At 55.0% G+C, this 27,198-nt stretch overlaps 1 protein-coding gene across 4 annotated transcripts; it reads left to right on the top strand.

Annotated features, from left to right (window-relative positions):
• Window positions 1-1,876: 1,876 nt before the first annotated feature.
• Window positions 1,877-26,932, top strand: TRAF2 (TNF receptor associated factor 2). Of its 4 annotated transcripts, none has more exons than XM_074609009.1 (10): window positions 1,877-2,058; window positions 3,954-4,174; window positions 4,795-4,873; window positions 5,238-5,336; window positions 15,505-15,576; window positions 17,264-17,338; window positions 18,037-18,396; window positions 19,310-19,487; window positions 22,473-22,621; window positions 23,415-26,932. In XM_074609009.1, the coding sequence occupies exons 1-10, from the start codon at window positions 2,041-2,043 to the stop codon at window positions 23,631-23,633; spliced, it is 1,470 nt and encodes a 489-aa protein (XP_074465110.1). In that variant the 5' UTR covers window positions 1,877-2,040; the 3' UTR covers window positions 23,634-26,932. The 4 variants fall into 4 exon arrangements, with proteins under 4 accessions (XP_074465110.1, XP_074465106.1, XP_074465111.1 ...); XM_074609005.1 differs by lacking the exon at window positions 1,877-2,058 and adding an exon at window positions 3,104-3,204; XM_074609010.1 differs by lacking the exon at window positions 1,877-2,058 and adding an exon at window positions 3,351-3,556.
• The last annotated feature ends 266 nt before the right edge of the window (window positions 26,933-27,198 follow it).

Here is a 27,198-nt window from a genome sequence, read left to right as displayed (position 1 = left end):
CCCGTTTGGCAGGAAGCCGGCGTGAGGCCGTGGGTGAGGGGGCGGGGAGGGGGAGGGACGGAGAGACCCCGCCGAGAGGGACTCGGGGGTGTTGCGGGGTGAAAAGCCGGCCGTAAGCCGGCAACGTGCGCTGGCAGCCCAGAAACCCCCCGCAGCCTGGGCTCATCCCCAGCAGCGTGGGCAGCAGGGCGAGGGGGGGATTCTGCCCCTCTGCTCCGCTCTGGGAGACCCCCCTGCAGTGCTGCCTCCAGCTCTGGGGCACCAACAGCAGAAGGACACGGAGCTGTTGGAGCGGGGCCAGAGGAGGCCCCGGAGATGCTGGGAGGGCTGGAGCCCCTCTGCTGTGGGGACAGGCTGAGAGAGCTGGGGGGGTTCAGCCTGGAGAAGAGAAGGCTCCGGGGAGACCTTCCAGCCCCTTCCAGTGCCTAAAGGGGGCTACAGGAAAGCTGGGGAGGGACTCTGGATCAGGGAGTGTAATGATAGGACATGAGGTAACGGTTTCAAACTGAAAGAGGGGAGATTCAGATTGGATCTCAGGAAGAAATTGTTTGCTGTGAGGGCGGTGAGCCCCTGGCCCAGGTTGCCCAGAGAAGCTGTGGCTGCCCCATCCCTGGAGGGGTTCAAGGCCAGGTTGGACGGGGCTTGGAGCAACCTGGGCTGGTGGGAGGTGTCCCTGCCCAGGGCAGGGGGTGGCACTGGGTGGGTTTTAAGGTCCCTTCCAACCCAAACCATTCTACGGAAGCTCTGCCTCTGAAAGACAGCAGCGTCCTTGCCCTTTCAGCTGGGAGACAATAAAATCCCTCAACTCTGCATCTGAATCACACAAAAAGTTCCGCACTAAAGGCGGGAAAACCCGAGCCGCTCGCTCTCGTCATTTCTGAAACGAGGGGCATGGGAGAGGGGCTGGGAGTTAACTCCCCTGGGCGGTGGTTTTGCAGGTCCTCATAGCGAAACGCGGGAGGAGCGGCCGGGTGATGCGGGCGTTGCTCAGAAATGGGGTGCCAGGGGCACGGGGGGGGGGTTCCCCTCTGCCCTCTGGGTCTGTGGTGTCTGTCCCCACCACGCGCCCAGCTCCGGCCACCCCGGAGACGGGAAGGAGCGGCTTTGGGATGTGGCGGTGGGAGGTTGGTGAGGCGCTGGGCAGCTGGGGTGTGTTGGGAGCAACCCCAGGCGGTTCCCATGTCGCTGATGGCTCTTCCTCTTTGGGCAGAGCGTGTCCTGCCCGGCAGGGCCCCGGGATCACCAGTGCTGCCGGAGCGGGACGGGGGCTTGTCTTCCCTGAATTGCACCAGCCAGCCCAGAGCTTTGGCAGCGCGGAGGTTTTCACACTCGCTTTCCCAGAGCGCTGTGCTGGGAAAAAGGGATGTTGCAGCACAGCGAGGGAAGCGTCCGTCCCAGTGCCACCACGTGTGCGGGGATGCACCGTGTCCCCTCTCCCCACGGCTGTCCCCCCGGTCACTCGTACCAGCCCTGGGGAGCATCTCAGCAGCCCGTGGCCCTGTGCGAGGGGCTCGGTGCCTCCCTGGGCTCGCCCACGGTGGGCCGCTGTGGGCCACCCCGACTGGCCTCCCTGCTCCGCTCTTGCAGCGGGGGCTACCGGGAGGGACACCACGGCCGTTCCTCCGGGGGTCGCGCCCAGCCGGTGGCGCCTGGCTCTGAGCGGGGAGGATTTCCCCAGCGCCGGGTGAATTCCCCGCGCGGTGAGAACTAGAGCAGCACCGTGCAGGAGGCCGTGAAGCCCCCGAGCTGCGGTGCTGCCTCATCGCGGGGTGGGGGGGCTCCGGCAGCCCCTGGCATGCCAGCCGGGCTGGGGGACACGCAGGCTGGGGCCCCCGAGTGACAAACCCTGCCGCTGTGACATTTGTCCGTCAAGTTCCCCTGCGAAAAGCCCCTGGCGCTGACCTCACCGCCGCAGCTGCGTTTCCCCCGACGTCACCTTTATTTTTTTTTGGTGACAAAACCGCAGCCCGCCCGCTGTCACCCGTCCGTCCCTGCGGCCCCAGTCCCTGGTCCCCACCGAGCGGGTGCTGCGGGGCCGCCATGGCGCTCTGCACGCAGGTAAGCGGGTGCCCAGCGCCACCCGAAATGGCCAAATGTGCCTTAAAATAGGGTGGGACCCCGGGGTGGGGGTCAGGGTGCCCCCAGGTCAGCGCCGCTGTCCCTCTGTGTCCCCCACCGGCAGGCGGGGGGTGGGCAAAGGGGTCCCAGGGGACTGAGACAGAGCTATGGTAGGGGGCAAGGAGGACCGGGGGGGTGGGACAGTGGCAGGGAAAGGTGACAGAGGGTGGGGATGACGGGGGGTGACTGTGAGGGGGTGACAGGGGAGTGGAGACACCGTGGGTGAGGGTGACAGGGGGGTGCTGAGGGGAGGTGACACTGGGTGGAGGGTGTCTGAGGGTGTGAGTGATGGAGAGGTGATGGGGGGTAACTGGTGGTGACGGGTAGGTGACACCGTGGGTGTGTCCAGGGATGACAGGGGTAGGTGACACTGGGGGTGAGTAGGGGTGACGGGGGTGGGTGACACTGGGGGAATGACTGGAGGTGGCAGGGATAGGTGACACTGGGGGTTGACACGGGTAGGTGACACTGGGGGGTGTCCAAGGGTGACAGGGATAGGTCACAGTGTGGGGGTGACACCGGTAGGTGACCCCGGGGGAGTGACTGGGGGTGACGGGGATAACTGACACTGGGGGTGGAAGGGGAGTGCTGAGGGGAGGTGACAGGGGTAGGTGACAGTGTGGGGGTGACAGGGACAGGTGACACTGGAGGGTGGGGGTGACAGTGGTAGGTGACACTGGGAGTGAGTGTGGGTGACAGGGGTGGGTGACACTGGGGGAATGACTGGACGTGACAGGGATAGGTGACACCGTTGGGGTGACAGCAGTAGGTGACACTGGGGGTGGAAGGGGGGTGCTGAGGGGAGGTGACAGTGGGGTGACTGCGGGGTGAGAGGGGTGGGTGACCCTGAGGGGTGTGTCGGGGGGTGACAGGGATGGGTGACACTATGGGGGGGGTGTGGGTGGGGGTGTGACACTGCCGGGAGGGGGCGGTGACACCGGATGCCCCGCCCCTCCCGTCTCCGGGTGAGGCCGTTGCTAGGCGGGGCCGTTGCTAGGCGCCGGGAGGGGGCGTGGCTTCCTACACGTGTCCGGTGGGCGGGGCCTGAAGGGCGCTTCCGGTGCGGGGCGCGGACGGAGGCGGCCGGTGAGTGCCGGACCGGGCCCGGGACGGGCCCGGGGGGGTGTGGGGGTGGCGGCGGTGGCGAAGGCGGGTGAGCCCGCCCGCCTCCGCCACCGCCGCCACCCCCACACCCCCCCGGGCCCGGCCCGGCCCGTCCCGTCCCGGGCCGCGGCTCCTCCTCACGGCGGGGCAGGCCGGGCCTTACCGCGGGGCGCGGGGGGGCGGCAGCGGGCCAGGCTCCGCGGGGGTTGCGCTGGTGCGGGGAAGCTCCGCCAGCGGCCGGCAGCTCGGGAGGCGTTCCTCCCCGTACGGGCGGTGGGGGGCTGTCAGAACCCTGGGAGCGGCTTGGTTTGGGGCAGAATTCCGGTCCTTTTGGGCAAGTGACGTGGGAAAAACAAGCGGTGGGAGGCTGTGGTTGCCGCGCTCGGCGCCTGCGGGTGGGCTGAGGCGATTTATTTATGTTCCTGCTCGACTTTATGAGGGGTTTTTACCTTGTTTTGGGCCAGGAACCTTGATTTCAGGCTGCATTTCAAATGAACTTGGCGGGGGGGGGGTGGGTGGGTAGTGAGATCTATCTGCTCTTTATTCTGGGTTTAATTCTAAAATTAACTGTAAAGTTCCTTTCACTGGTTTTAACTACGTGAAGGCAGGCTTGTCGTTTACATTGGTGTGTTGGGGGCCGGTGTAATATGCTGCGAGTAAATACAGTTTGTGTGAAAAATTACCATCATCCAATTACAATAATCAACCAGGGAAAATATGTTTGTTTTCAGGCTCTGGAGATACAGCCAGAATTTTTCGTTCACATGGCAGCAGCAAACTCTACTCCACCTGGCTCTTTGGATCTAAACCAGCCTGGATTTGCAAAGGAGATCCTGGGAACTAAGCTGGAGGTCAAATACCTCTGTTCCGATTGCAAGAATATATTGAGGAGGCCGTTTCAAGCTCAGTGTGGACATCGCTACTGTTCCTATTGTCTGAAGAAAATTATAAGGTAACTTTTGTGCCTTCAGTCTGAAGACAAAAAGCTTGAAAAGGCATTTTCAAGCAAAAAAAAAAAAAGGAGAGAAAAGTCTCATTTTCAGGGCCTTCTCGGCGAGGGCGCTGTGTTTAATCCTTGAGGTTCAGCATCAGGCCTTCCTTAAGGGAATGTGTAACCTCTGACTTGGTTTTATTGTTCCGGGAGCTGCGTCAAAGTTCCCTTTTCCAGAATCTCCCAGCTTGTTTTTGCTGTTCAGGTGGCAATCCAGGTGGGTCACCCATCTCTTTCAGTCTTCAGCCCAGCTCCTGAAGGAACTGCCTCCTAAAAGTCATGACGTGGTGGTTGTGCCAAAATGTGAGAAATTTAAGCACACCCTGGCTTGCAGAAAAGGTTCCTTGTGTCCTGTCTCGCTCTTGCCTTTAAGTGAGGGAAGTTGAATGGAGCGGTTAATTGGGAGAAGAAAAAAAATTAATCAGAAATGGCTGTCAAAAATATACCTGAGCAAAGGCTCAATCCGTTGTTTTAAAAATGAGAAAGTGCTATCATTTTAACAAGGTACCAGAAATCCTTTCATCTTTAGGTCATAAATCAGTCTCTTTCTTGTGTTTGATGATTATTTTTCTGTTTGCTAGCGCTGGACCTCAAAAGTGTGCCAGCTGTATTCAGGAAGGAATATACGAAGAAGGAATTTCTATTTTGGAAACAAGCTCGGTAAGTAAAAATGCATTTTAAAAAATAAAGCAGCTGACTGATGCCATTAATACCATTTCCAGTTTTTGTTTAAAGCTCAAGTTCTGAGAATCCCTTATTCCTAGGAAACGTTTTCTTCAGTAGTAAGAGTTATGATTAATGTGGTGGACTCCCCAGCTTCTAAAATCCAGGTCATGTCAATGTAGTGGTAGCCTACTTAAATGCTGTAATAACGATTTGTTTGCCATTAACACATCTCTGAGGATGTGATGTGGCAACTGGCCTGGGAGGAGCCTTAATAAAGTCATAATAAAGAACTAAGAGACTGGACTAAAACTGCAGCCCCTCAGTAATTTTTGTGGTTTGCTTGTTGGTTCCATTTTAGGCTTTCCCAGACAACGCAGCTCGCCGGGAGGTGGAAAGTCTGCCTGCTGTCTGTATTAACAGTGGCTGCACTTGGAAGGGGACTATTAAAGAATACGAGGTAAAGATGAAAGCAAGGCTTTCGATGTCTGCGTCCTTTTTCTTTCCTCTGTGTTCGGGGCAGGCTCAGGTGGTTTCCCTTGTCCGCTGACACTGGCAGTGGTGGTGGGAGCTTTCAACTCCCTGGACTTCACTGGGAGCTGGAGAGGTTTCTTGTCTGAGCCAGGTTTGCCTGCCCTGCTGAGGGCACAGGCTGAACTGAAACAATTTCAGATTCGCTTATGACTGCGGGCACCAAGCACGTCCCTTCCATGGTGGTAGCCACCCGCGCGCTCTCCAACTCCTTTCTGCTATAAAAGACAAGTGAACTGTCAAGAAACTGTGCTGTGCCATGAACTTGCTGTGAAGTTCTCTGCGATATGTGAACCTAAAACCTACTTCAGACCCATAAGCTTGGGGAAAGCGGCCTGGCCACGATCCTATTTCCAGCCAGCTGCCCCCATGGTTACCAGGGCAGCGGGGCTGGGCGTTGGTCACGGGCTGGCCACGCGTCTCTCCAAGCTGTTCTGGGCCACGAGCTGCTGGACAGGATGATTTTTCCAACCCTGCTCTTCCTGAGAAGCCTATCAACTCTTTAATCTAGGTCATCTTTTCGCGGCCCTGGGCGTTTGGTCTTTAGCATGCGTACACCTAACGTGCCTCCTGAGAAGTGTCGTCTTGCTGAGGATGGCAATGGGCCACATCCTTCCCTGGGCTTTCCAACCACTCAGCTCTGCTGTGGCAATTTGCATCGTTAAAATGCACTGGCAGTTAGTAGTGAATGTTTATTGACCTGTGAAGCTTTGGTGCTCCTGAAAGACGGCTTTGTCATACCTCTTGGAACGGAAGAATCACCACGTGGAGGGGCCTGAGATAAGAGGAATAAATTTTTATTTCCCTCTACCACTCGCCAAAGGTAAAGATTGTAGCCCTGTCATTCATGGAGCTGTGGTGGCGACTGAGATGTGTGTCAGGAAAGGGTTTAACCTCGCTCTGTCTTAGATTCTCTTTGCAATGCCACTGCAAGGTGGCAGGAAGAAACGGCAGCTGTGGATCACACCTGAGTGTTCTGCCTAGCTCGTCGAGCCTGTTACAGAGAGATGCTTCTGTGCCTCTGCTCCTTGTCCTGCTGTCTAGAACCTTCCGCTTCTTTATGCTGAAAGTTCAGCTCAAAAGATGAGGGGATGTAGGGTGCTAAATGGTTCTGCTGCGGTGAAACGCTCATTCGTAGATGAAGTGGCTCATGGTGTGGATGTATGACTGGGTAAATGTCAAGTTAAAAGCTTCACCCTGATGCAGCAGAGTTCGGGAGTTGTATTTCAGGGTGCAGTGTGTTTTATGGAGGTTCCAGGTTCAGGCTGTGCTGTTGGTGCCTGCAGATTGTCTGACCCACGCTTTAATTTCTGCTGATGACCAGTGACTGGAGGTCTGATGCCTACCGCAGTGTTCAAAATGGGGATTGTAGTAAGTGAGCTCATCTCTTTTAGACTAAATAAAATTATATTTGTCAGCAGCTTCCAATGCTATTGATCGTGCTGTGACTGATGAGCTCTTCTGAACTTTTCCTCCCCTGTTTAAAAACCAAAAAAAAAATAAAACATTTAAGAGTTCCTGCAGGACTCTGCAAAAATCATCAGCTGCCAGAGGTCCTGCCTGCGTGGTCTTACAAGTGTTTGAACACGGGCTTGAGTCCAGCCAGGACTCGCACTAGAAGTTCAAAAGGGCAATGAGCTGTCCTGGGCTAAGTCTGCCTCGCGTGCGTGTGTGATGCTCTGGGATCTTACACACAACTGCGTAAGAGCATCTGAACTGATAAGGTTGTGCCTCATTTTTTTACTCTCCACCTAATCCTCAAAAGGTTCCGTTTAGGTGTTTTGCTAAAACAGAGTATGTTCCGTAGAGGTGCGGCTCTGGAGTGCTCGGGTCTGCGGCACTGGTCGTGGCTGTCGGGGTGGTGGTTCTGCGCGATGAACGGGAGCAGGGATTTCGAGCAGCGCGAGTTGGTTCGTCCTGGGGTTGAGCTTGTCTCTCTGCCTGACACGGGTGCATTCAGTCTGGCGGGGGTAAGGGTATTTTGTGCCCTCTTGGGAAAAGCCGATCCTTTCCTGGGAACTGGTGGGAGGAGGCAGGGTCTGGCTTGTGTTATCTCTCCTCCCAGCTGCCTGCCAAAGAGCTGGGGCATTTAATCAGGCCTGGCTGTCCTCCTGCGGTCGGAGCTTAGGAGATGGTATGTGTGGCTGAGGAGGGCTGGTGAAAGGAGGTGTCAAAGGACCGCGTTAGCCCAGAGCGTCTCTTGGTACCGCAGACTAATGCTGAACCCTGCCTTACGGGTGGGCTTGTTGGCTTAGTGCCACAAGGTAGAGGTTGCCTCCTGCGGTACGCTTGCATCTGTAGCCAGCAATGTCTGTAACGTCCCGCAGCAGCTCAGTGCTCCCACTATGGAAAGTCCCTTGCTGTGCTATTTCCGACAGGACATGGAAAGTCCCTAAGAGCGAATTCATTGTTTGCTAATTTAAAAATCCTGTGCTTGTACTGAGAGAGACTTACTCAGCTGCTATCCACTTACATATCAAGAGATACTGTCACTTCTGGTTTGCTAATCTTATCAGGGCATGTACAAGGAAAAAAATGTTCTGCATCTGAAAAGCTCCAGTTCTTAAAAAAAAAAAATAAATTAATAAAACTGATTTCAGTTTTGCTTTCTGTTCAGGCAGACCAAAGTTCAGGTCTCAAAGGGACATCCAAAACTGAAAGAGTGCAATCTGCCTGGACGTGACTTGCACTTCTGCTTAAAGCTGTGTGAAGTGTATGAAATGTTTAAGTGCTTAGAACATGTCTGGGTTTATAAATGCATTTTTCTGACTTTGTAAATATTGTAAATATTTAGTGGCATTCAGATAATGCGGTTTGTGGTGGGGCTGCAGGGTTTTTCCTTTTAATCAGTAACCTCTTTTCCTGATGAGTCTGCCTGAATGTACATACAGGAAACCAGGCTATGGGCAGGAGCCTTTAGATTCAGGTGGAAAGTCTGAGGAGGGTCACAGAAACTAAAACTAGCCTGTTAGAGCAAAAGGAAGGACCGAGAAAACATGCTCTGTGATAGCCAGGTAGAGGGAGTTTGTGATTTCTCAGCCCTGGAGCCTTTCTTTTCTTGCCTTGCAGTACCTCCAGTTACCTACGTCTCCCTTCTGTTTTATCAACATATCTTCAGTTCTCATATACTTTTTATTTATGCTTTTCATACTGCCAACTCCTTTCTTTGTCCCCCACCAGGACTGGGATGGGAGGAGGGGGCTGCAGAGGGGTGTTCACGTGGGCAGCCTTGGCATTTCCATTTCTTACCCAGACTGGGGTTTTAACTATGCCCCGGTCATCTCAGCAGGTAGAGAATTATTTGAACATAAGGAAATGGCTTTGCCTAACTTTTGGAAGGAGAACTAAGTTTTAAGCTTAATCCTGACAGCAGTATTTAAACTAAGTTGGGAGGGATGGTTTCTAGGAAAGCAGATATGCTCAGCCGATGAGGGTGGGTGACTGTCATCTGTGGTGATAACCTATCCTAACCCAAACTGGAAGGGATGCGATTTCCTTGTAGTCAGTTGTCACCATGGTTTTGAAGAGTTCACTTCAATTGAAGCCTGGAAGGCTGTGGAAGATGCCAAACTCAGAACTTAAATGCTATTACTCCAAAGCCCATGGTGTTGCAGAGTATGTCTGCATCTCCTGAGCTACACAGCTTCCTGGGGCCTGGAGCACAAGGTGACTGGGCAGTCCCTTCTTGCCCAGCATTCCTGCTGGGAGGTGCTGGAGAAGCCCTGCTACACCTTGTGCAGAGAAAACTGCTGGGGGCCCTGAGCCAGGGGGTCCTCCTGCTTCACGGTGCTTCACTGTTTCATGCCTCCCCTTTCCATCCGTGTCCCAGGAATACCCCGATAGTTTTTGGTGGTGGTTTTCAGCTTCAGGCTTTTGCACGTTGCTTAGAACACCAGCTCCTCTTGCCTCCGAAATGTACTTCTGAGTGGTTTATAGCAGTGTCGTCTGCATGGCGTATGGCATTTTAAGCGCTGTGACAAGCACGCTTGATGATGCTGTAGCAGGGCGACCAACCTTCCTTTTAAAATCAGGTACAGCGTTTATTGTCTTTTTCTGAAGGTTTTGGCTCCAAGTTACGGCGTGGTGTTGAAGCGCAGTTTGCAGCCAGTCTCCAGTCTGATCAGCAGTTTGCCCCAGGACTAGAGCACTTTCTTGTGGGAGGATCCCTGACTTGCACGTGCAGGTGACCAAAAAGGACCTCCTGCTTTTTGGGAAGAGGGATCTGACACACCTTTACTTTCCAGAGTCCCCCCACAAAACCCAGCCTCCCTTACAGTGCCTGCAGTAGAGTCTCTGTACCTCGCTGCCCAGACACGAGGCGGTTTCCCGTCCAAGCCCGTGGTGGGAGGTAAGCCACGGGGAGTGCCGGAGAGCGCGCGTGGGAGGAGGTTGGAAAGCCCCAGCTGTAGAGGGTCTGCTCTGAGCTTCTAAAAACAGCTCAGCCTTCTTGCGGCCCACCTCATTGACAGTTTTGGCATCTGCCCCTTGGAAAATGGAAAGCTGTAAGTCGTGAGCTTTGAAGCTGAGGTGAGTGCTGTCTGTCCCGTCTAAGCCATGGTGAAACCCCTCAGCATGAGTGCAGCTTTGGGGGTTGTGGGGCAGCACTTCACACCCAGGGAGATGCTCCTTGAGCTCTGGGTGTCCAGCAGGAGCCAAAGCCATGATCGTGCACCCTTGGTAAAGAGGTGCTTCCAACTCTCTGCCAACTTAGAGAGGTCAGGTTTGAAATCAAGCCACTTACCACACGCTTGACTTCTCCAGCGTGTGAAAGACACCGGTCCCAGTTCTGATTTTTGTTTCATCTCCCCTTTTCTGGGTGCCAGTGGTGTTCTCTGCCTCGTGCTGTCACAGCCCTTCTGTTCACAGCCCACACCTCCACGCGGCCTGCGAGGCAAAGGAGTCGACATCCCCCTGCCCACCACCTGCAGCCCGCAGAGCCTGACCGCTGTCAACATCGCCCTTTCTGATATGAAGGTCAGGCAGACACTGAGAGGCTGCCCTTTTGCTCTGAACGGTTAAGGTGAAGCTTTGCGTGCTGGTGAAACTACTGCTGGGCGGGAGGGAGATCTCTTTAGGATGGAGAGACCTGGTTAGCACAGACAGTGCTTTTCAGTGTGCCTGGAGCACAGCTGTCAGCACCGCGGCATCTCCTGCAGCTAACGACAGCGGTCGGCTGTCAGAAATGACTACCGGAGGTGAATCCAGATCAGTGCCAGCGCCTGGCATCGTTAGTGTGACGGTATGATTGGTATTCGCTCCCCGGTGACAGGTTGTTCTCAAGCAGTGACCTCATTAGGTACGAACAGCACGTCTTGGGTATTTTTCACACGACTGTGACCGTAGCTGTTAATTGTAGCCTAGAAGGCCTATGGGGTTATCTCTGATCTGATGTTCCCGATTGCTTTGAACCTCCCTTACGCTTCAACCAGCTGTAGTCCCAACACCATAATTTTTAATTTCCTTAGCAAGCAAATTTACTGTTTTTGTTTTGCAATGCAGCTAGCCACATCTGAGGTGAGGGACAGTGGTGCAGGGGTTCAGCTAGCCGTGGGGCCGTGTCAGGTTCAGACTCAGCCTTATCTAAAATGCTCTGTGGCTCCGTTTCAGGGTAGAGTCTCCCTAGGAAAATCGTTCTTCTGGGATGATGGAGGGATTTGGAAAAAGCAGTATGGAGCATCCCACTGCCTCATGCTCCTGTAGTTCAAAGCATCCAGGGAAAGGCAGAGTCTTTTAGGAAATGGTAGCAAACCTGCTGCTGCTTTCAAATGTTTCTGGTACCTTCGGCCTTCTTCAAAACCTGCTCTTGCTTTCACATCTGTCTGCAATGCAAGAAACGCTGCCTTGATGTCCCGCTACCAATAAACCCCAAATCAAACGTCTGTCTAATCAGCCCTAAAAGCTGATGAACAGAGCCGTAGAAAGCTGAAAGCGGAGGTTGTTCTGCTGTTTCTGCAAAGAGCCATGAGCGAGGCCCCTGGGAACCCCTGACATCTCTTCTGCCAGTTTTTGGCCTTAACTCATATGGACGCCGTGGCGTTGGACAGCAGAGTAACGGCTGGTTTCCCATGCCATCACTGCCATACGCGTGTCCCGCAAGCAGTTACCGATGGCAACTTAATCTCTGGTTTTGACGCTTTCTTTGAGGTTTAATTATTTGTGATAACGCCAAGTGAACTTGCTTGGATCCCCGTCACCAGCATGTCCCAGCAAAGGGAGCAGTTTGTGGCTGGCACCGGGTGATCGTGTCTTGGAAATCTCACGTTCCCAGTTGGCACTGTGAATTACGGACTGGGTTGCTGCTTTCCAGCCCCGTGTTGCTGGGCTCCATGCGACAGCACAAGGACCGTGCGTGTGGTAGCCCGGCCCAGCTGTGTGGGGAAAGCTTGGAGCAGGCCTGGCTTAACACCAGCCTTAGGACTCCCCTGACGAGGAGGAGACGCAGCAGGGAGGGGCGTGTTGACTTCAGAGGAGCAGGACACCCCAAAGTACCTGCGTTGTGCACCGCGTTCCCGTCTTGGGGGCTCCGGAGCCCCTGGGGACCTGGCAGAGGTGCACAAAGCAACTCATGCTCCTTGGTGCAAGGGATTCAGTTTCCCTTGAAAGCTAGGCAGGCTTCTCTTACACCGGAGACCCATTTTCAGTGGTTTTTCTACAATTCTGTGGGCCTACCCTTTTTCTTGTAGCCAGGCTCAGATGCCAAAGGAGCCGTGTGCTGGACACGGCAGTGCCAGGGGCTGGGGACTGCCAAGGCCCTGACAGCGCTCCGGTGTGCCCTGTGCCGCTTCAGCTGGCTGTCCTCTGCTGTCCTCTTTGTTGTTCTTTTCGTTGCTCCCTTCCTGCTGCCAAGCCTTTCAGCCTCGTCTGTGCTTAACGGTTGCTGTTGCCGTGCTCAGAGGGCACTAACAGACTGACTTTCAAAGGTCGACCTGCCGGAGAGCGGCTGCGCTGCGGTGTGCACCATGCCTCTTGTGCTGCGCCTCATCCCTCTGCCCGCCCTGCCCTTGGCGATGCCCCCCCTGCGGGGCCCTGGCAGAGTCCGGGCAGCAGCTCTTCCAAAGGTGGTGTTTCTCAGCCCGCCTTGCCTCTGAGCGTGGGAGGAGTGTTGTGTCACGCTTACGGATTTCCCAAGGCGGCTGCAGGACCTCCATAAAAACGGACGTGGGCTGATACGGCAGGGCGTAAGCAGGGCAGCTGGGGAGCGGGTACACCTCCTGCTCTGCCACCGCGGTGCAGGGATAACAATTTTCAGCGGTAGCCTCTTCCGTAGTTCAAGGCAAATTTAGCGAAACCCTGAGAGGTGAAACAGCGATCAGATGAAACTGCAGTTTTCCCTTTTGTCTTACTTATACAGGTGCAGCAGAGCAGCTCATCCCGGCATTCCTTAAGAAACGATTGTTGTGTCTTCCAGGGATCAGCTGCGGTTATTAAATCCCGCTTTTTCCCTCTGTGTGCCTGTGCTTTTCTGCACGGCCACGCTGAACTGTGCTGCCCTTGCTGTTGCAGAGCTGCCATGAAAGACCAGCCCCTTCCTGCTGACCGAGTGCTAGGGGTGTAAGGGGTGATCCCCGAGAGAAACCTCAACTGCAGATACTCCAAATCGCTTTTCTGCTTCCCTGATGCTGAGGTAGGAGAGTTACGGCATGGGCACAGGCAGCTCTGTTTGCCAGCAGGCCTGCGGGCAAGGGGAGGAGGGCTCAGCCCCTCGGCGCTGCTGCGGAGAGGAACGCGAGGAGGGGCTGAGCGGCCACAGGGGTACCCACGAGTGCTCGTAGGCTGCCCTGGTCCTTCCGAAGGTGGCGGTGGTGTCTGGTTTTCCAGTCTCCCAAGTGGGCTCCCAGAGAGTCGCCTGTTCTGACGGCGGCATGTGATGTACAGGCTGCTGCTGGGTTGTCTTGCTGTTTATTTTTAGGGAGCGCAATTGATGTGCGGATCAATTGGCAGGTTTGGTTTTAATTGAATGGGAAGAGCGAGGTGTTGCTGTGCAGGCTGTTAACTCTGCCCAGTTTGATTCTTCCTGCTCCTGCTGTTGGGTGCTGCAGGCCGGTCCGTGCCTCAGTTTACGGCTGCTGGGTGAGAAGTCGGTTCTGGGGTAATGGGAGAGTGGCCCTGAAGGTCTGAGCCAGACCATTGCATTCCAGCTCCACTTTAATTCTTCTCTTGCCATCCCCCCTCCCCGACCCCCGTCGGACTTGATTTCCAGCACAGGTTCACTCTGGGAGGGTGACCCTGCTCTCGCCCAGCCCTCCTCACAGGGATGGCCATCCAAAGCTGCCTAATTCACAGTGAGTGCTTGAACGTCAGAGATGCTCATCCCTGCTGCAGAAGCTCATGGATGTGGGTTTTGGGAAAGGTGTAAACAGGAGGATTGCCCCATTCCTGGGGGAGTGTGGCAGATCGGGCTGGAATGCCAACCCCTGCTCTCCGGCTCCTGGGTGGGGTGGATTTCTTCCAGCGGCAACACCATCCGTCTCTGTTTAGACACCCGCGTAGAGAGGGAAGGAACAGGGGATTCCAGCAGAGCCTGAAACTGTTTATACAAAACCGCTCGTCTGGAGGTTTGGAGCTGTGCTGGTTAAAGCCGATGCTTCTGGGCGTCTCAATTTACATAGGGCCCAGTTGCACTTTCAGCGTAGCTGGTTTCCCTCCTCGTCTGCAGGCTGGGCACGCTTCGCAGGGCTGCCCGCGCGGGGGGCGGTACATCGCGGTGCAGCGTGGAGTCGGGATGGAAGATGAGTGCTGGGAGGTGGGGAGCGCGGAGCCCAGGGGGGGTGGTTTCACGCCTAGCACGTTGGCACGGGAGAACGTGAGTTTTAAATACTCCCTTTTTAAATAGTTGTCTCTACAGTGACGTTTCCTTCCTTCAGCCAGACCGTCTGTTCTTATGCCAGCGTTTTGTGGGTCGTGGGGAAGACGCTATCAGGTGTTTCTAGAACATGAGAGCAGTAGGTGGGTAGAGGAAAGGGTTCAGCCCCTCCGAGTGGGATGGAGGAGGGTGCTCAGCCGCCGCCTCTGCAGCAGCAGTGCCCAGCCCGGGCTGCCCCGTCACCTTTGCAGGGACAACGCAGGGCGGCTTTGAGTCTGATTACTCATTTAAAGTATAAAAAGGAGAGAGTAACTAAAGCCAAAGCTGAGCCACTAATGGGTTTCACTTTCCAGTTTCTGGTGTGGTGACGGTATTTAAGTTTGTGCATGTTCCCCCCCTCAGAGAGTAACTCGTTTTAATAAAGAATAAATGCTTCTGCTTTTTTTCCCGTTACTACCATGGCAGGATACTTCAGTGCTCTTATCTTTCAATCTGAAATTTGAACTGCATATTCATGGGATTTAAGATGCCTTGTTCCAACTGGTCGATGTGTCAAAGAGAAGGTTTAAGGAGTGTGGAGATGACACAGAACGCGGAGGCACGCTCTCGCGTTCCCAGTTTAGCCGGTATCCCTGGCCCCAGTGTCTGCTGAGGACAGAGCTATCACATTGCCCTGATCGTTCGTTCAGCTCCTCCGGCCGCCGCGTGTGCCACGGGGGTGGGTGCTTGTGTGCAGGGGCTATTAAGTGAAACAGTTTTAAAATATTTTTGCCTTCTGTTTGAAAAATGGTTTTCTGATTTGAATGTGAAGATCCTATCAGCCAGCTCAGCCCAGCGTGTGATGAGTAGGCTATGGGTTCGTACTTGAGCTGGCTGCTAACCATTACAGTGGAAAAATTATACAAATTGTCTTGCTGAGATAGTGGCTTACTTCACTCAGCCTGCCCGAACATGTGTTTTCCTGGCAGAGCCATAAATGGAGTTTCCTGTTTGATTATCTTCTCCATCAAAGCAGTAATTTTTTATTAAATTTTTTTTTTTTAAATTATTATAGCAGCTTTTAAATTGAGGCTGAGGCTACGTAGGCACCCAAAATTCTGTAGGCCTGGAGATCGCACAAATGAGTCAGCATGCAAAATTGTCAGCATGACCAGGACTTGAGTATAGGTTGGTAGAATACAGCGCTCTTCTGTAATAAAGTATAAAACGACCCCCATTGAATTGCACTCAGCATATAACCTCGTCGGAGCTTTCATTTAGAGCACCAACTATTCTCCTGTCAATTCCTTTACAGGCTCATGACGAAGTCTGCCCTGAATTTCCGCTGACTTGCGAAGGCTGTGGGAAGAAGATTCCCAGGGAGAAGGTGACTGTCGGTGAACCGCGTGCCACGGTGGCAGCTGGGGTCTCGGTGGGCTGACACCAGCACTCTCAGAGCGGGGAGGAAAACGAAAGACCATTAGAGAGTGGAGTGGGGAAAACAATTAAGTGGCAGCCGTTAGTACAGATGTGACCTTTCCATACGGCTCAAAACACTGGTAGGGTGTGAGTGAACGTGACTCATTGGCACTTGTAGCTTTGTGTTCGTGCTGCTGCCGCCACCTCCCTTCCAGCGGCATTGGCCACGTTTGGGTGCAGAGCCTCCATGGGAAAAGCACACCCGCGGGTCTGAAGGGTGCTTATGTCCTGTGTAAACAACCGTGTCAACCACTGCCGCAATTATGGAAAGGGAGCCCCTCTCCAACTGAATTAATGTATTTCTAATTCATTGTGTAATGGAATTTATAGGGCCTCCATGCTGCCGGCTCAAAAGTCTGAACGTCAAAGTTTTGGGAAATGTCTTCGAAAAACACGTTCGTCTGAAACCATCCTGCCTGCTATGAGCAAATATTTTTAGTAGCGCTGTTGCAAAAGGCCCTTTAGCAGCAGGACAAGAGGGACAAAAGCATCAAAAAGATGAGCAGAGAGTTCTTCACGATGGGCAGCGTAACGAAGGGCTTCGTGCCGGGACCTTGGGTTACAGATCCGCTGGTCTGCAGGCTGGAGCTGGAGCCCAGCAGAGACTAGGCTCGTAGCATTCCCGTAGGTGATCTGTGCTTTGTTTAAATGTTAGCTCCCGCTTTTATCTCTCTCCAGACTTTTGTTGATTAGCTGCAGCCATTGTAACTCAGAGTAACCTGACTCATTAAGCCAGCCAGATGGATCTAGGCAGCTTTTTTAAAAAGTGGTTTAAAAACAGTTTTAATTGACATCTGTCGTAGCAGATGTAGGTGTTAAATGTGGAATATGGTGGTTGCTCAGAACAGACCACGGATATCTGATGATGAGAGGTATATCAAAAACAAGAGGGTAATGTGCCAGTGCTCGTTAGCGTTAATCATGCACTGTGTGGGAACCCAAACGAGTCAGCTTGTCAACTGGGGCGTTCGTGGCACTTCTCTGTAGGAATATCCATCGTTGGCCTTGGTTCTTTGTGGCAGCTGCCACGAGAGGTGGCCGAGGTGCGGTGTCCCTCGGCACCGCAGCGAGGGGATGCCGGGCCCCGCGGAGCACCTTCCCTTGCGCAGGTAGACCTGCAAGAATCACTATAAATACTTAGGCGGGACCACTGGGAAGACTTTTGTTCTTAGATTTATAATGCTTAGCGGGAAGTAAAAATACCCGGCTGTGACACGTCCTGAGCAGGGTTACGTGTTGTTCCTCATGCCTCCCCTTCCTCTGCCCTCCGTGAAGCTTCTTCCTCAGCATCCATAAGGCGTACCTGTGCTGTTTGCTGCTTCTTTCTTGCATATGCAGGTGAGAAGAGAGACCTCTCAGCCGACAAGAGAAAGAGAAATAACACTTCCTTCCAGGTGTCAGCGCTGTATTTATATTACAGTGAAAGGCACACCTGTGGTAGGCGGTGCCCAGGTTTAACCACACGCTTTGGCAGCCAGTGCTTAGCGACGGCGTGGGCATTCTTGAGATCGTCTTCTGTTTCCTAGATGTCAGCGAGATGGAAAGGGAGCTACTGGGAACACCTAAGATCTAACGCTGCCTGCCTTCCTTTCTAGTTTCGGGACCATGTGAAGACTTGCGGCAGATCTAAAGTGCCTTGCAGATTTGAGGTTGTCGGATGTGCTGAGGTGGTAAGGGCTTGTCTCTTGATGTTTATCTTGGGACTTGTTTTCAGTTCCAGTGTTGGAGTTAACCTGCAAACTGCTGTCGCCCAAGCTGTTACCCGTGTTTGCGTTCAGATATCTGAACAAAGTGCTGTTTCACACCCTTTGCAAATGGACCTTAACATCACCTGCTCTCCAGAGTCTGGGTATCCAGAGAATGAACTTAATGTGGAAGGAAACCTCCCTTTGTGTTGAGGAACACCCGGAGTGCTTTGAGACTCTGGTGATTACGCTGCTGTAAGCGCAGCTCCTGCTGGAGCTTGGGCCAGGCCGTATTTCTCCATGTGGCTTAGTTTTCCCAGCTCCTACTGGTGATGTTCATGTAAATCCCTCCTCAGGGGGACGATGTGAGGCTTTGTCCCTTGGTGCTGTTAAGTGCATCTGACAGAGCCCTTTTGGGAAGCAATGGAGGAAGACAGAGCAGAATAGTGTGTACTGCTGGGGAAACGTGAAGCGTCTGCCATTGTATGTGATTTGCTGCGTTTCTAAAACAAACACCACCACCCCACCCACCTCCAAAACAGTTTGGGTTTTTTTAACTATTTTTCTTTGATTTTTCCCCTTTATAATTTAACTTTGTGACTTCGAGAGGAGGAGTTTGTTCTGTGGATGGTGACAGCGTAGATTGAGCTTGCTGAAAGGGGGATATATTTCTCTTCATGTAGGTGGAAAATGAAAAGCTACCAGAACACGAAAGCAAGTGTTTGGCGGAGCATCTCTACATGCTACTGAGCTTTGTGCTCAGCCTCAAGGCTGGGTCTGGAGACCTGAAGCCCCTTCCTACCCTTTCCTCGTCACAAAACAACTCCCCACTACTGGCAGCAAACTCTCTGTGCTCGGAGTCAGAGCTCTCCAGGTCCCTGGAGCTCTTGGGAAGGTGTGAGGCCCTTGAGAGGAAAACAGTGACCTTTGAGAACATTGTCTGCGTGCTCAATCGGGAGGTGGAAAGAGTGTCTCTAACAGCCGAAGCCTACAGTCGGCAACATCGACTAGACCAGGAGAAAATCGAAACACTGAGTAACAAGGTGCGTAACCACTGGCTTGGGCTTTCCAGTGCTCTGAGCAGAGACTTTTTTCGGTTTCCTTTCCATGTTACTGGCTAGCAAAGCTTCACTGCCTGGCCCTGAAACTCCGCAGATCTACAACATTGTTTCTGCCTGTGCCCAACCCTCAAAAGTCTCCTGGAAGAGATGGGGATTAAATTGACATGCATAAGGCGTTGAGATCTCTATTAGTAATCAAGTTATGCAGACACCGAGACGTTGTTCCTAGGTGAAGTTTTCCAATGAGAGACAGAGCACCCGGCCTTTCCCTGGATCTCTCTGAATCCGTGGGGCTGCTCACCGTCCAGACCTTCAAAAGGAGTGTCGCCACTGATGTGGCGCTACAGCTCTGTGCCAAGCACAGTCTGGAGGCGTGAAGCAGCTGCCCCCACCAGTATGCTCCAGCGTGGTCCCTGCTGAGCGCCGCAGCTGGGGGTGCCTGTGCTCCCCCTGCAAGGGGCCTGCCCAAACTGGTGTGACCCTCTGCTAGCTAGCAGCGATTCACCCTCTGGAGACCTGTTGGCCGGGTGTAGGCTCTTCTCTTTCTCCATCTAGTTTTGTAACAATGCTGGGTTGGTTTTTTTCCCTGCCATCCTCCCTTCTCGTGCTGCTAACGTCACAGAGCTGCTCGTTGGGAGGATTTGTCTGTTCGCTGTTGGGAGAGTTTCCAGCTCAAGCACTGAGTTGTGTCCATGCATAACGGCAGGGTTCAAAAGGACCCTTCAGTGAATTGGCTTACAATGCTAAATTTCACTCTCCCGTGATCCCTGTCAGTTCCGGAGAAGGTCTCACGCTAAAGAGTCATCCCGAAGGGGATGCTGGTGTCTGCTGGCTTTCTCGGGTCTCACAGCAGTACGTGTTTTAACCAGGCTGCACCGTGTGTCCCACTGAGCAGGTCCGGCAGCTGGAAAGGAGCATCGGGCTCAAAGATCTGGCCATGGCTGAGATGGAGGAAAAGATCCGCAACATGGAAGCTTCCACCTACGACGGTGTTTTCATCTGGAAGATAACAGAATTTGCCAGGAAGCGTCAGGAGGCAATCACGGGCCGCTCTCCTGCGATCTTCTCTCCAGGTTATTGCCCGCAAAATTGCAAAAGCCTTTTGTGTCTCGGCTGGGTGTGGGTTTTGTAGCGGTGCCCTTAGCAGGGGAGATGGTGGCTGTTCTGTCTTCTGTCACAATTTCTGTCCCCCTTTCTCCTCTGGAGCCTGAACCGCTGCTTTTTTTTTCTTTTTTTTTTTTAACATTGGGCTAAATGAAACTGCTGCTGAAAGAGGTGTTTTTTTGATTGCAGAAGACCTTTTTAATTTCTCATAATGGAGAATGTAACCTCTTAGCTCTGGAATAGCCCTGAATAACCCTTTAGTTAGAATTAAAATACTCAGAGATCGTAAAAACAGCAATAAAATGGTTAAGGAAGGGAGGAAATATATACTAGAGCCCCCAAAATATATTTTAGTACCTAAACCATGACGGTGCAAGAGACTATGTCTAAATAAAGCCCAAACCATACCTAGAAAAGTGCTTGAATACGTTAGATAGAGCTGCCCCAGCCCAGCACTGTTCTTCCTGTTCTTCAAAAAGGAGATCTCGGGCAGTGAGCTGTAGGTCATGATTTGCCTTGTTTGCTTAGGAAAGCGCTTCCCAGGCTTGCTGCTGTAAGGTGAAACCATCTCTCCGCACGATGTCGTTGCTCAGTGGGGATCTCACCTCGCAACAGAATGCTTGAGGAGGGGAGTTTGTGGTTTGCCTGAGCGGGAATCGCTTGGATCTGAGCCACGGAGAGCTTTTTCATAACGCCCAGAGCTGCACGCAAACCTTGAGCGCGTACCTTCCTCCTGGTGCTGTGAAAAAGCAGACTGTGCCTGGGCCACAAGATAAAAGCAATTGGATTTTTAAAACTACTTTAAAATCTGTTTTCTGGGTGAAGGCTGTCCTTTTTCTCTTGAAAAACTGAAAGAAAAAAAAGGATTCTCCTTCTTGAGGGGGAACTAAACTGCTACTGAAACTGCGCGCAGGCAATTAGCATTTCCTTTTCAAAGTCGGCAGCAGCCGTGGAAAACCCCTGCGCTGCGTCCCCTTCGGGACGGGCAGCGCTTCCTTCCTTTTCCCAAGGCTGATAAATCTGCTTCAGATCTATTTTGCTTGGCTTAGAGAGAGGAGCTTGAATCTCGCATCCTCTCCATCTCCTGCACCGTGCTCGAGAGCTGCTTGACCTGCACGTCCCCAGGGGCTGCAGTTTGGAGGGAGCCGAGTCTTGTCCTCTGGCCATGGGTGTCCCAGCTCCCTGTGCCCCAGCTCGGGGGCTCCTCAGGCCCCTCCATGGGCTGGTGCCGCCGGGGGTCCCCATGATGGGGTGGGATTTGTTTTTCTAGGTTGGAGAATCAAGTGAGCTGGTGGAGGGATAAGTATCAGAGTCAGCCCGAGGGAGGGAGAGGGGTGAAACCTCTCTGAATGCAAGAGGCTTTGTACGCCCAGGCGTTGGACCGTTCTCTGAAGGCACAGTTCCTCCCGGAGCTGCAGCTCGTGGTTGCTGGTGCCTCCTCCATGCTGCGTGCCGGCCGGTCTCCGTGCCCCGCAGGGCAGCAAAGGCAGGGCTCAGGGCTTTTATCAACTCGTCCGTCAAAGGAAAAACTACTTTGCAGGCCACAGACCGTGTTTGTGTTGCTGGTTGATCTCTGCAGTCTACTCACGACGATCTTGTCTGTGGCTGGAGGGACTGGAAGGTGTGGGCGCCTCTGCCCAGGGCTGGGACTGCCTCTGGAAAAGGCAGGACTCTCTATCTTACAAGTGCAAAGTACAAGGCCTTGTTTCCTATGGTAGTCAATTGTGTCATTTAGACGAGGCGTCCTCGTTCCTGGTGCTGCTTTGGCTGAGAAAATTAGATTGAGAAACAAACGTTTCTTGTGGAGGTGGTTTTTTTTTAATCTTAGAAAGTGAAGCAGATAGACTAGTGCTGCTCAGTCTGGGAAGGGGAGAGCTGAGAGGAGAGAGGTCCAGGTTGTGAATGGGATGAAAGTTCAAAAAGGGAACTGAGTATAATTCTTTGGTTTGCATTCAGACGTAAGGACAAGGAAATACCAAATGACATCAGTGTTAAAGAGAAGGAAGCAGAGTTAGCACTCGCTTGCGTTGTGAGGACGTGACTGCCACAGGATTTTGCAAAGGGCAAAATTGGAGTTCCAAAAGGCAAATCCACGTGAGAAATGTTCATCAGGGGCATGAGCTGGAACAGTCCGAAGTGAAGCTCCTGCTGGAAAGCCACCTGCTGCTGGCTGTCAGACACCAGGGGTGGCTTTCTGGGGCTTTTGCTTCCCTTCTGACTCACTTTGCCTTTGCTCAGGCCGGTGGGAAGCAGCGTGCCCCGATCTCTGCTTCGAGCTGGTGGTGTGGGGCACAAGGCTTTTAGCTCTCCGGCTGCCTGGTGCCTTCTCCTGGGTACTCCCACCGCGCTGGGGCCGTCCTTCCTCCAGTTGCCCACCTGGGTTTGCGTTCACGGCATTACAAGGAGTGCTGAGAAGCCCCGGGCGGGCGGTGAGGATGTGCTGCTTGGACTAGCAGAGGGTGGCATCTGCCCTGAAAGTCTTTCGGTGGAGAAGAAGGACTGGAGGAAGCCGGTCAGGGAGTGCCAGGAGGGAAGCGGGTGACAAAGCCCTGATCTCTTGCTCCTTGCCCCGTGGAAGAGCCGCAGTATCTCGCTAGTGCCCGTCTGCCTGTTTATAGCAGTGCACTGAGTCCCGCAGTGCCTGCGGTGGCTGGGGGGGAGCCCGAGGGGCCGGCTGGTGCCCGGCTCTGTGCCACAGCGCTCTGTGTCTCGGCTAGACCAGGGCCTTGTGGCTGCCTGACCTCCGGCTGTCCCCAGACCAGTCTAAGATGGCATCTGACTGTTGTTTGTACGTGGTGGCTTCCCAGACCACCTCTGTGGTGCAGGTATTTTAAGACACAGACCTGGCTTCTTCCAGGATCCAAACTTTAGAGTCCTCAGAGTTCAAAGGAACCTGCTGGTGCCAGGCTTTGCTGGCTTGGACACTGACTGTGTCTCTCTTGCAACTCCGATAGCTTTCTACACGAGCAAGTACGGCTACAAGATGTGTCTGCGTGTTTACCTGAACGGGGACGGCACCGGGCGTGGGACCCATCTGTCCCTGTTCTTCGTGGTGATGAAAGGACCCAACGATGCGCTTCTGCGGTGGCCCTTCAACCAGAAGGTAGGTTTGGGACAAAGCCCGCTATGTCCAGCAACGCGCCTCTCTGGTTTTCCACCTACTTGAGCTGGGCATCGTTGGTCTGGCCTACTTAGCAAGTAGAAGCTGTTGTTCTTGCTTTGCAAAGGAAGGACTTTGATATGTCGGCTGCCCTGGGGATTCCCCAGTCGTGCTGAAAGCACCGAGCGTGCTACAGGGCAGGGGCGTGAGACGGCAGAGGCTGCAGCTGGGGAGCAGCAGCGGGGTTGGGAAGCGAGCAGAGCCTCTGCACAAATTCGGGGCGAAGGAGGGTTGTGGTAGCCTTGGTGCTTGGGGTGCAGCTGATGCTCACTCGGCATCGGAAGCTCCGATTGCTGTTCCCAGACGCGGCAGGTTTGCGAGACACTTCAAGGCAGAACGGGTGAAGTCCTGATGCAGAGAGAAGGGGACGCCTTTTTTTCGCAGGGGGACGGCAGCCGTGGGACTTAATGAAATACCTGCGCGGGGAATTGGTGTTGGGAGCAAACGCCGCCCTGGCCGGTTGTAGGTTTTCAGAGTCAGTCTGACAGTCCTGCGCTGCCACACAGCAGTTTCCAGTGACAGGGCAGGATGTGGGAAGGTTTCTACAAAATGTCACCGAGATGAAGTTCTGGGCTGACCCTGCTTACAGGCATTTCTCAGACTTGTAGGCACGTGATGCGGCTGTGCTTGCGTTGGTACTTGCACGTTTCACAGGCTTCCAGTGAGCAGTCCCAGGGCTGGGTTTCCACGTGCTTTTTATTCAGCCACTCTTGTATATTTTCGTGTTTCCCCGCAGGTAACCCTGATGCTCCTGGATCAGAACAACCGGGAGCACATCATCGACGCCTTCCGACCCGACGTGACGTCCTCCTCCTTTCAGCGACCCATCACGGAAATGAACATTGCCAGCGGCTGCCCGCTGTTCTGCCCCGTCTCCGTGATGGAAGCCAAGAACTCCTACGTGCGTGATGACGCCATCTTTATTAAAGCCATCGTTGATCTCACGGGCCTCTAACCCTCCTCACCTCCAGGAGCAGTGAACGCAGAGCCAGCCCCCGAGTGGGGCATCCCCCTCTGGCGCTGCACTTCTGGCAGCGCTCGGAGCGAGGAGGGGGCAAAAGCGGAAGGCAAAAGCCCTTCCCAAAATGGGACCTTCGCTCTGAGTGGAAACGAGGTGTCTGATGGGAACCCTCTTCCCTGGTGTCAGAGAGACCTTCCCTGAGAAGAGGTTTGGGTGGACGTTCACAGTCTGTGGGGTACAAGAAGATCTTCTGCAGGGACTCGGGTGTCTGAACTGCTGCTGTCTGGGCTCCCAGTGGAAACCAGTGCAGCTCTTGCTCTACCAGTTTAGTGCACATCCTCAGTGCTGTGTAGTAAAACAAGGTTTGGCCTGCCCGAGCACCACCTCAAGTGGATGTTTGGCTCAGCTGTCTAGGATTTTCTTCAGAGATCTCTGTGTTCCTGGAAGTGTTGTGTGCGCAGCGGCACCGTTGCTCTGCGCTGCTGGCAGCTCTGTGCCTCGGTGGAGGAGAAGGGCGCGTGGCAGACTCAGAGCAAGGCGGGCAAGAGAGGTGCGAGACGTTTTGCCGCTGTTTTGACGCCATCGGTGCCTGGGGAGCGGGGTGCTGAGCCCTGCCGTGCGGCAGGCGGGGGAGTGGTACCCTGCACCTGGCCCTCGCTGCGTGGCTGATGGGTGGTTTGTGCTCTGAGCAGCGCGGGACGGGGCAGGCAGTGCCCGCTGTCGAAGATGGAGCGTGGGGCAGCACCAGGGATGCCCATAGTGAAAGAGGAGTGAATTTTCCCTGGAGACTGCCCGTCCTGCCCTGGGAGACGAGGGTGACGCAGGGCTCAGTGCAGGACTTCAGGCCCCTGAACCCTGGGAGCCCCAGGTGCGTTTTTAGCCAGACCCTGCTGTTCTCTGCCTGCCTGCACCTGAGCAGCGCTGGGCAGGGTGGTGGCAGCGCTGGAACCTGGCTTTCCTCGCACACGGATGCTCCTGTCCTGGCTTTCAGCTGCAGCAGCGCAGGCACACCCGCCTTCCCAGGGCCCCCTCCAGCCGCTGAGCACGGACACGGCTCCGCTGCTGTCAGTACCTGCGCTGCCTCCATCCATCCCCACGGGCACTGTCACCTCCCTGGCTGTGGCACTGACAGATGTGGCATGTCTCTGGTCCGCCTGCGCCGTGGGCAGCTGCTGGCCAGCCCTGCCCTCCCTGGGGCCCACCTTGCCCACCAGCCACAGCTTTCCCCCCCGTCCTTCCCTCGGCTGCCTGCCAGTTCCTGGTCATTGCACAGGGCAGTGCTCTCTCTGCTTGGCCCCTCACGGAGCCTGCAGCCACCGGGGTAGGACTTGGTGGGGCTGAGGAAGTCCCCAGGTGAAGCTTGCTGTCCCCTCTTTGTCCCTGGGCTCTTGGCGCTCCTCCCTTCTGGGCAGCAAGTGTTCAGCACTCGTGAGAAAGTCTCTGTATTTGTGGAAAAGAAGCTGCTGCCATGTCCCTGCGTTGTGGCCGGCTGGTCCCTCTGGAGTTGGTTGGTTGTGGCCATGAGTAGCTCTGGGCAGGCAGTGGGCTGTGCTGGGCTCTGAGGCTTTGCTGCCTTCTCCGCCTGCGCTCCCCTCACCCGTGTCAGCATCCCAACGCGCCCCAGGAGGGATCTTGTTGGTCCCAGGAGCTGGCTGCTGAGCCCGCCTTGCAATAACAGACCGGGATCCTGGCCAGCACCCGGCCAGGAGGGCGGGCAGCAATGCTGAAGCACGGTCACCATCTTCATGCTCATGGTCGCCATGGATCGTGGTGGTGGAAGGCCCAAAGTCCTTCTCTGCCAGCAGTGCCCAGCCTGATGGGTGCAGAGCCCTCTGTGCTCGTGTTCTGCTTCCCCCTCTGCTCTGGCCCGGCAACCCCCGTGACAAGCTGTCACCCAGCCGGGGCCCGGGGAGTCCCCCACTCCCTGCGTGGTGGCACTGTCCTGATCGCTCCTGGGGAGCTCCGGGCATCCGCCACGTCCTTCTCCAGGCTGTCACGTAGCTGAACCTCCTGCACCCAAGGGTGCTGCGGTGGCCGGGGGCTCTCCCTGGCTGTGGCTGGGTGCTGGGATGCCCTTTGAGCCCCTCTATAAAGTCTCGGTGTGGATCTGATCGTAGCTGTTGTGTGCAGAGGCCGTGGCTGAGGGCAGACGCTCCTGTTTGAGGAGGGGAACAGGAGCCTGTGGCAGCCGGGGGAGGGGGCAGGTTGCCTGGGAGCCCTCCTGGCCTGGCTGCTGGGATGCAGGAGCTGGGGACAGGCAGGGACCTGCAGCGGCGTGGGGCCAACAGCTGCCTGCGCCCGGCCTTGCCGCAGCCCTGGCTCTTCTCGGAGGTGGGAGAGGGGAGGCAGGACCCTTCCTTCGTGCCTGGCCTGAGGGAGGGGATGGCCCCTGTGTTGCCTTAGGAGGAAACAAAAAGCCTGAGCCCCGCTCCTACCCCTGACAGCGCTCTCCGGCCAGGCCCCAGGGAGCTCCCAGCCCCACAGAGGCCGGGAAAGGTCTGGAAAGGGGGAGGAAAATCAGTTCTGCTCATTAGCCACTGGGAATTAAGTGTTATAGGGCGGGAGGAAGCTTCGTCTGAGTTGTCTTTGCTCTTGGGGTGCTGGACCCCCCCCTACTGCCTGCAGCGGGGCCGGGTGGCTCTGGCCAAGGGGGCGACTGTGGGGGCGCTGGCTCAGCTGGGGGGAGTCTGGGCTATTGTGGGAGGGGGTGCTGGGCCTGCTGCCCCAGCAGGCAGCTGGAAGGTGGGTGGGAGCCGGTGCTGCGAGCGGAGATCAGGCCGACCCCATCCAGCCTGCGGCGGGGACGGGGGGCTGCACTGCTCTCGCAGGGGGACGCGGCACGGCAGGGGTACGGCACAGCACCGCGCACCCCTGCGACAGATGCTTTTACTAGCTGCGGCGCTCCCCTTCCCTCACGCCCGGCTGGGCAGGGCCAGAGCTGATGCTGACGACACTTTCTGGTCCTTTTCCCTTTTTTAGCGGCTCTGGAGCGTGCAGCGGCAGTTGTCGCGCGTGTCCCTTGCAGCAGCCCGTGCGCTGCAGCGGGGGTACGGTCCCTTCCTGGGCAGGGCTCTGCCAGCCCGCCTGGCACACAGTGCTCGGTGTAAGCCACCGCTGGATATTTTTTATTTTTTTTTTTTGTGCATTATTTTTTTTCCCCTTTTGACCACAGCTATTGGAGAACACCCATCTCGGCCTAGTACTGTGAAGTAACTCTTTTTTTTTTTTTTTTTTCCCTTGAGGATGTAATATGGTCAAAAAAAACCCCACTAATAAAAGCAGTTGGAAGAGCATCCTCGTATAACCCAGGGGAGTCTGGGGCTGGAGGAGGAGCAGGAGCCCCTCGGGGTGGGGGTTTATTTCTGTGCTGGGAGTTTCCCCCAGCTCCTGCCCTCCCTGTGGGAACACTGCAGCCTGGGGAGGGGGGGGGTTGCCCAGCACCAGGCCGGGAAGGAGCTCCTGGGGCGGGGGGTGATGCAGCCCCAGCCTGGCTGCCGGAGCTTCACCGGTGCCGGGGGGCACAGGACTGGTGGGAGCAGGCACGGGGCAGCTTCACCGG

This window comes from Larus michahellis, chromosome 15, assembly GCF_964199755.1.
Source record: "Larus michahellis chromosome 15, bLarMic1.1, whole genome shotgun sequence".
In the NCBI taxonomy this organism is placed as follows: domain Eukaryota; kingdom Metazoa; phylum Chordata; class Aves; order Charadriiformes; family Laridae; genus Larus; species Larus michahellis.
The sequence above is the reverse complement of the archived record's forward strand: the minus strand, read 5'-3'. Positions and strand labels throughout refer to the sequence as shown.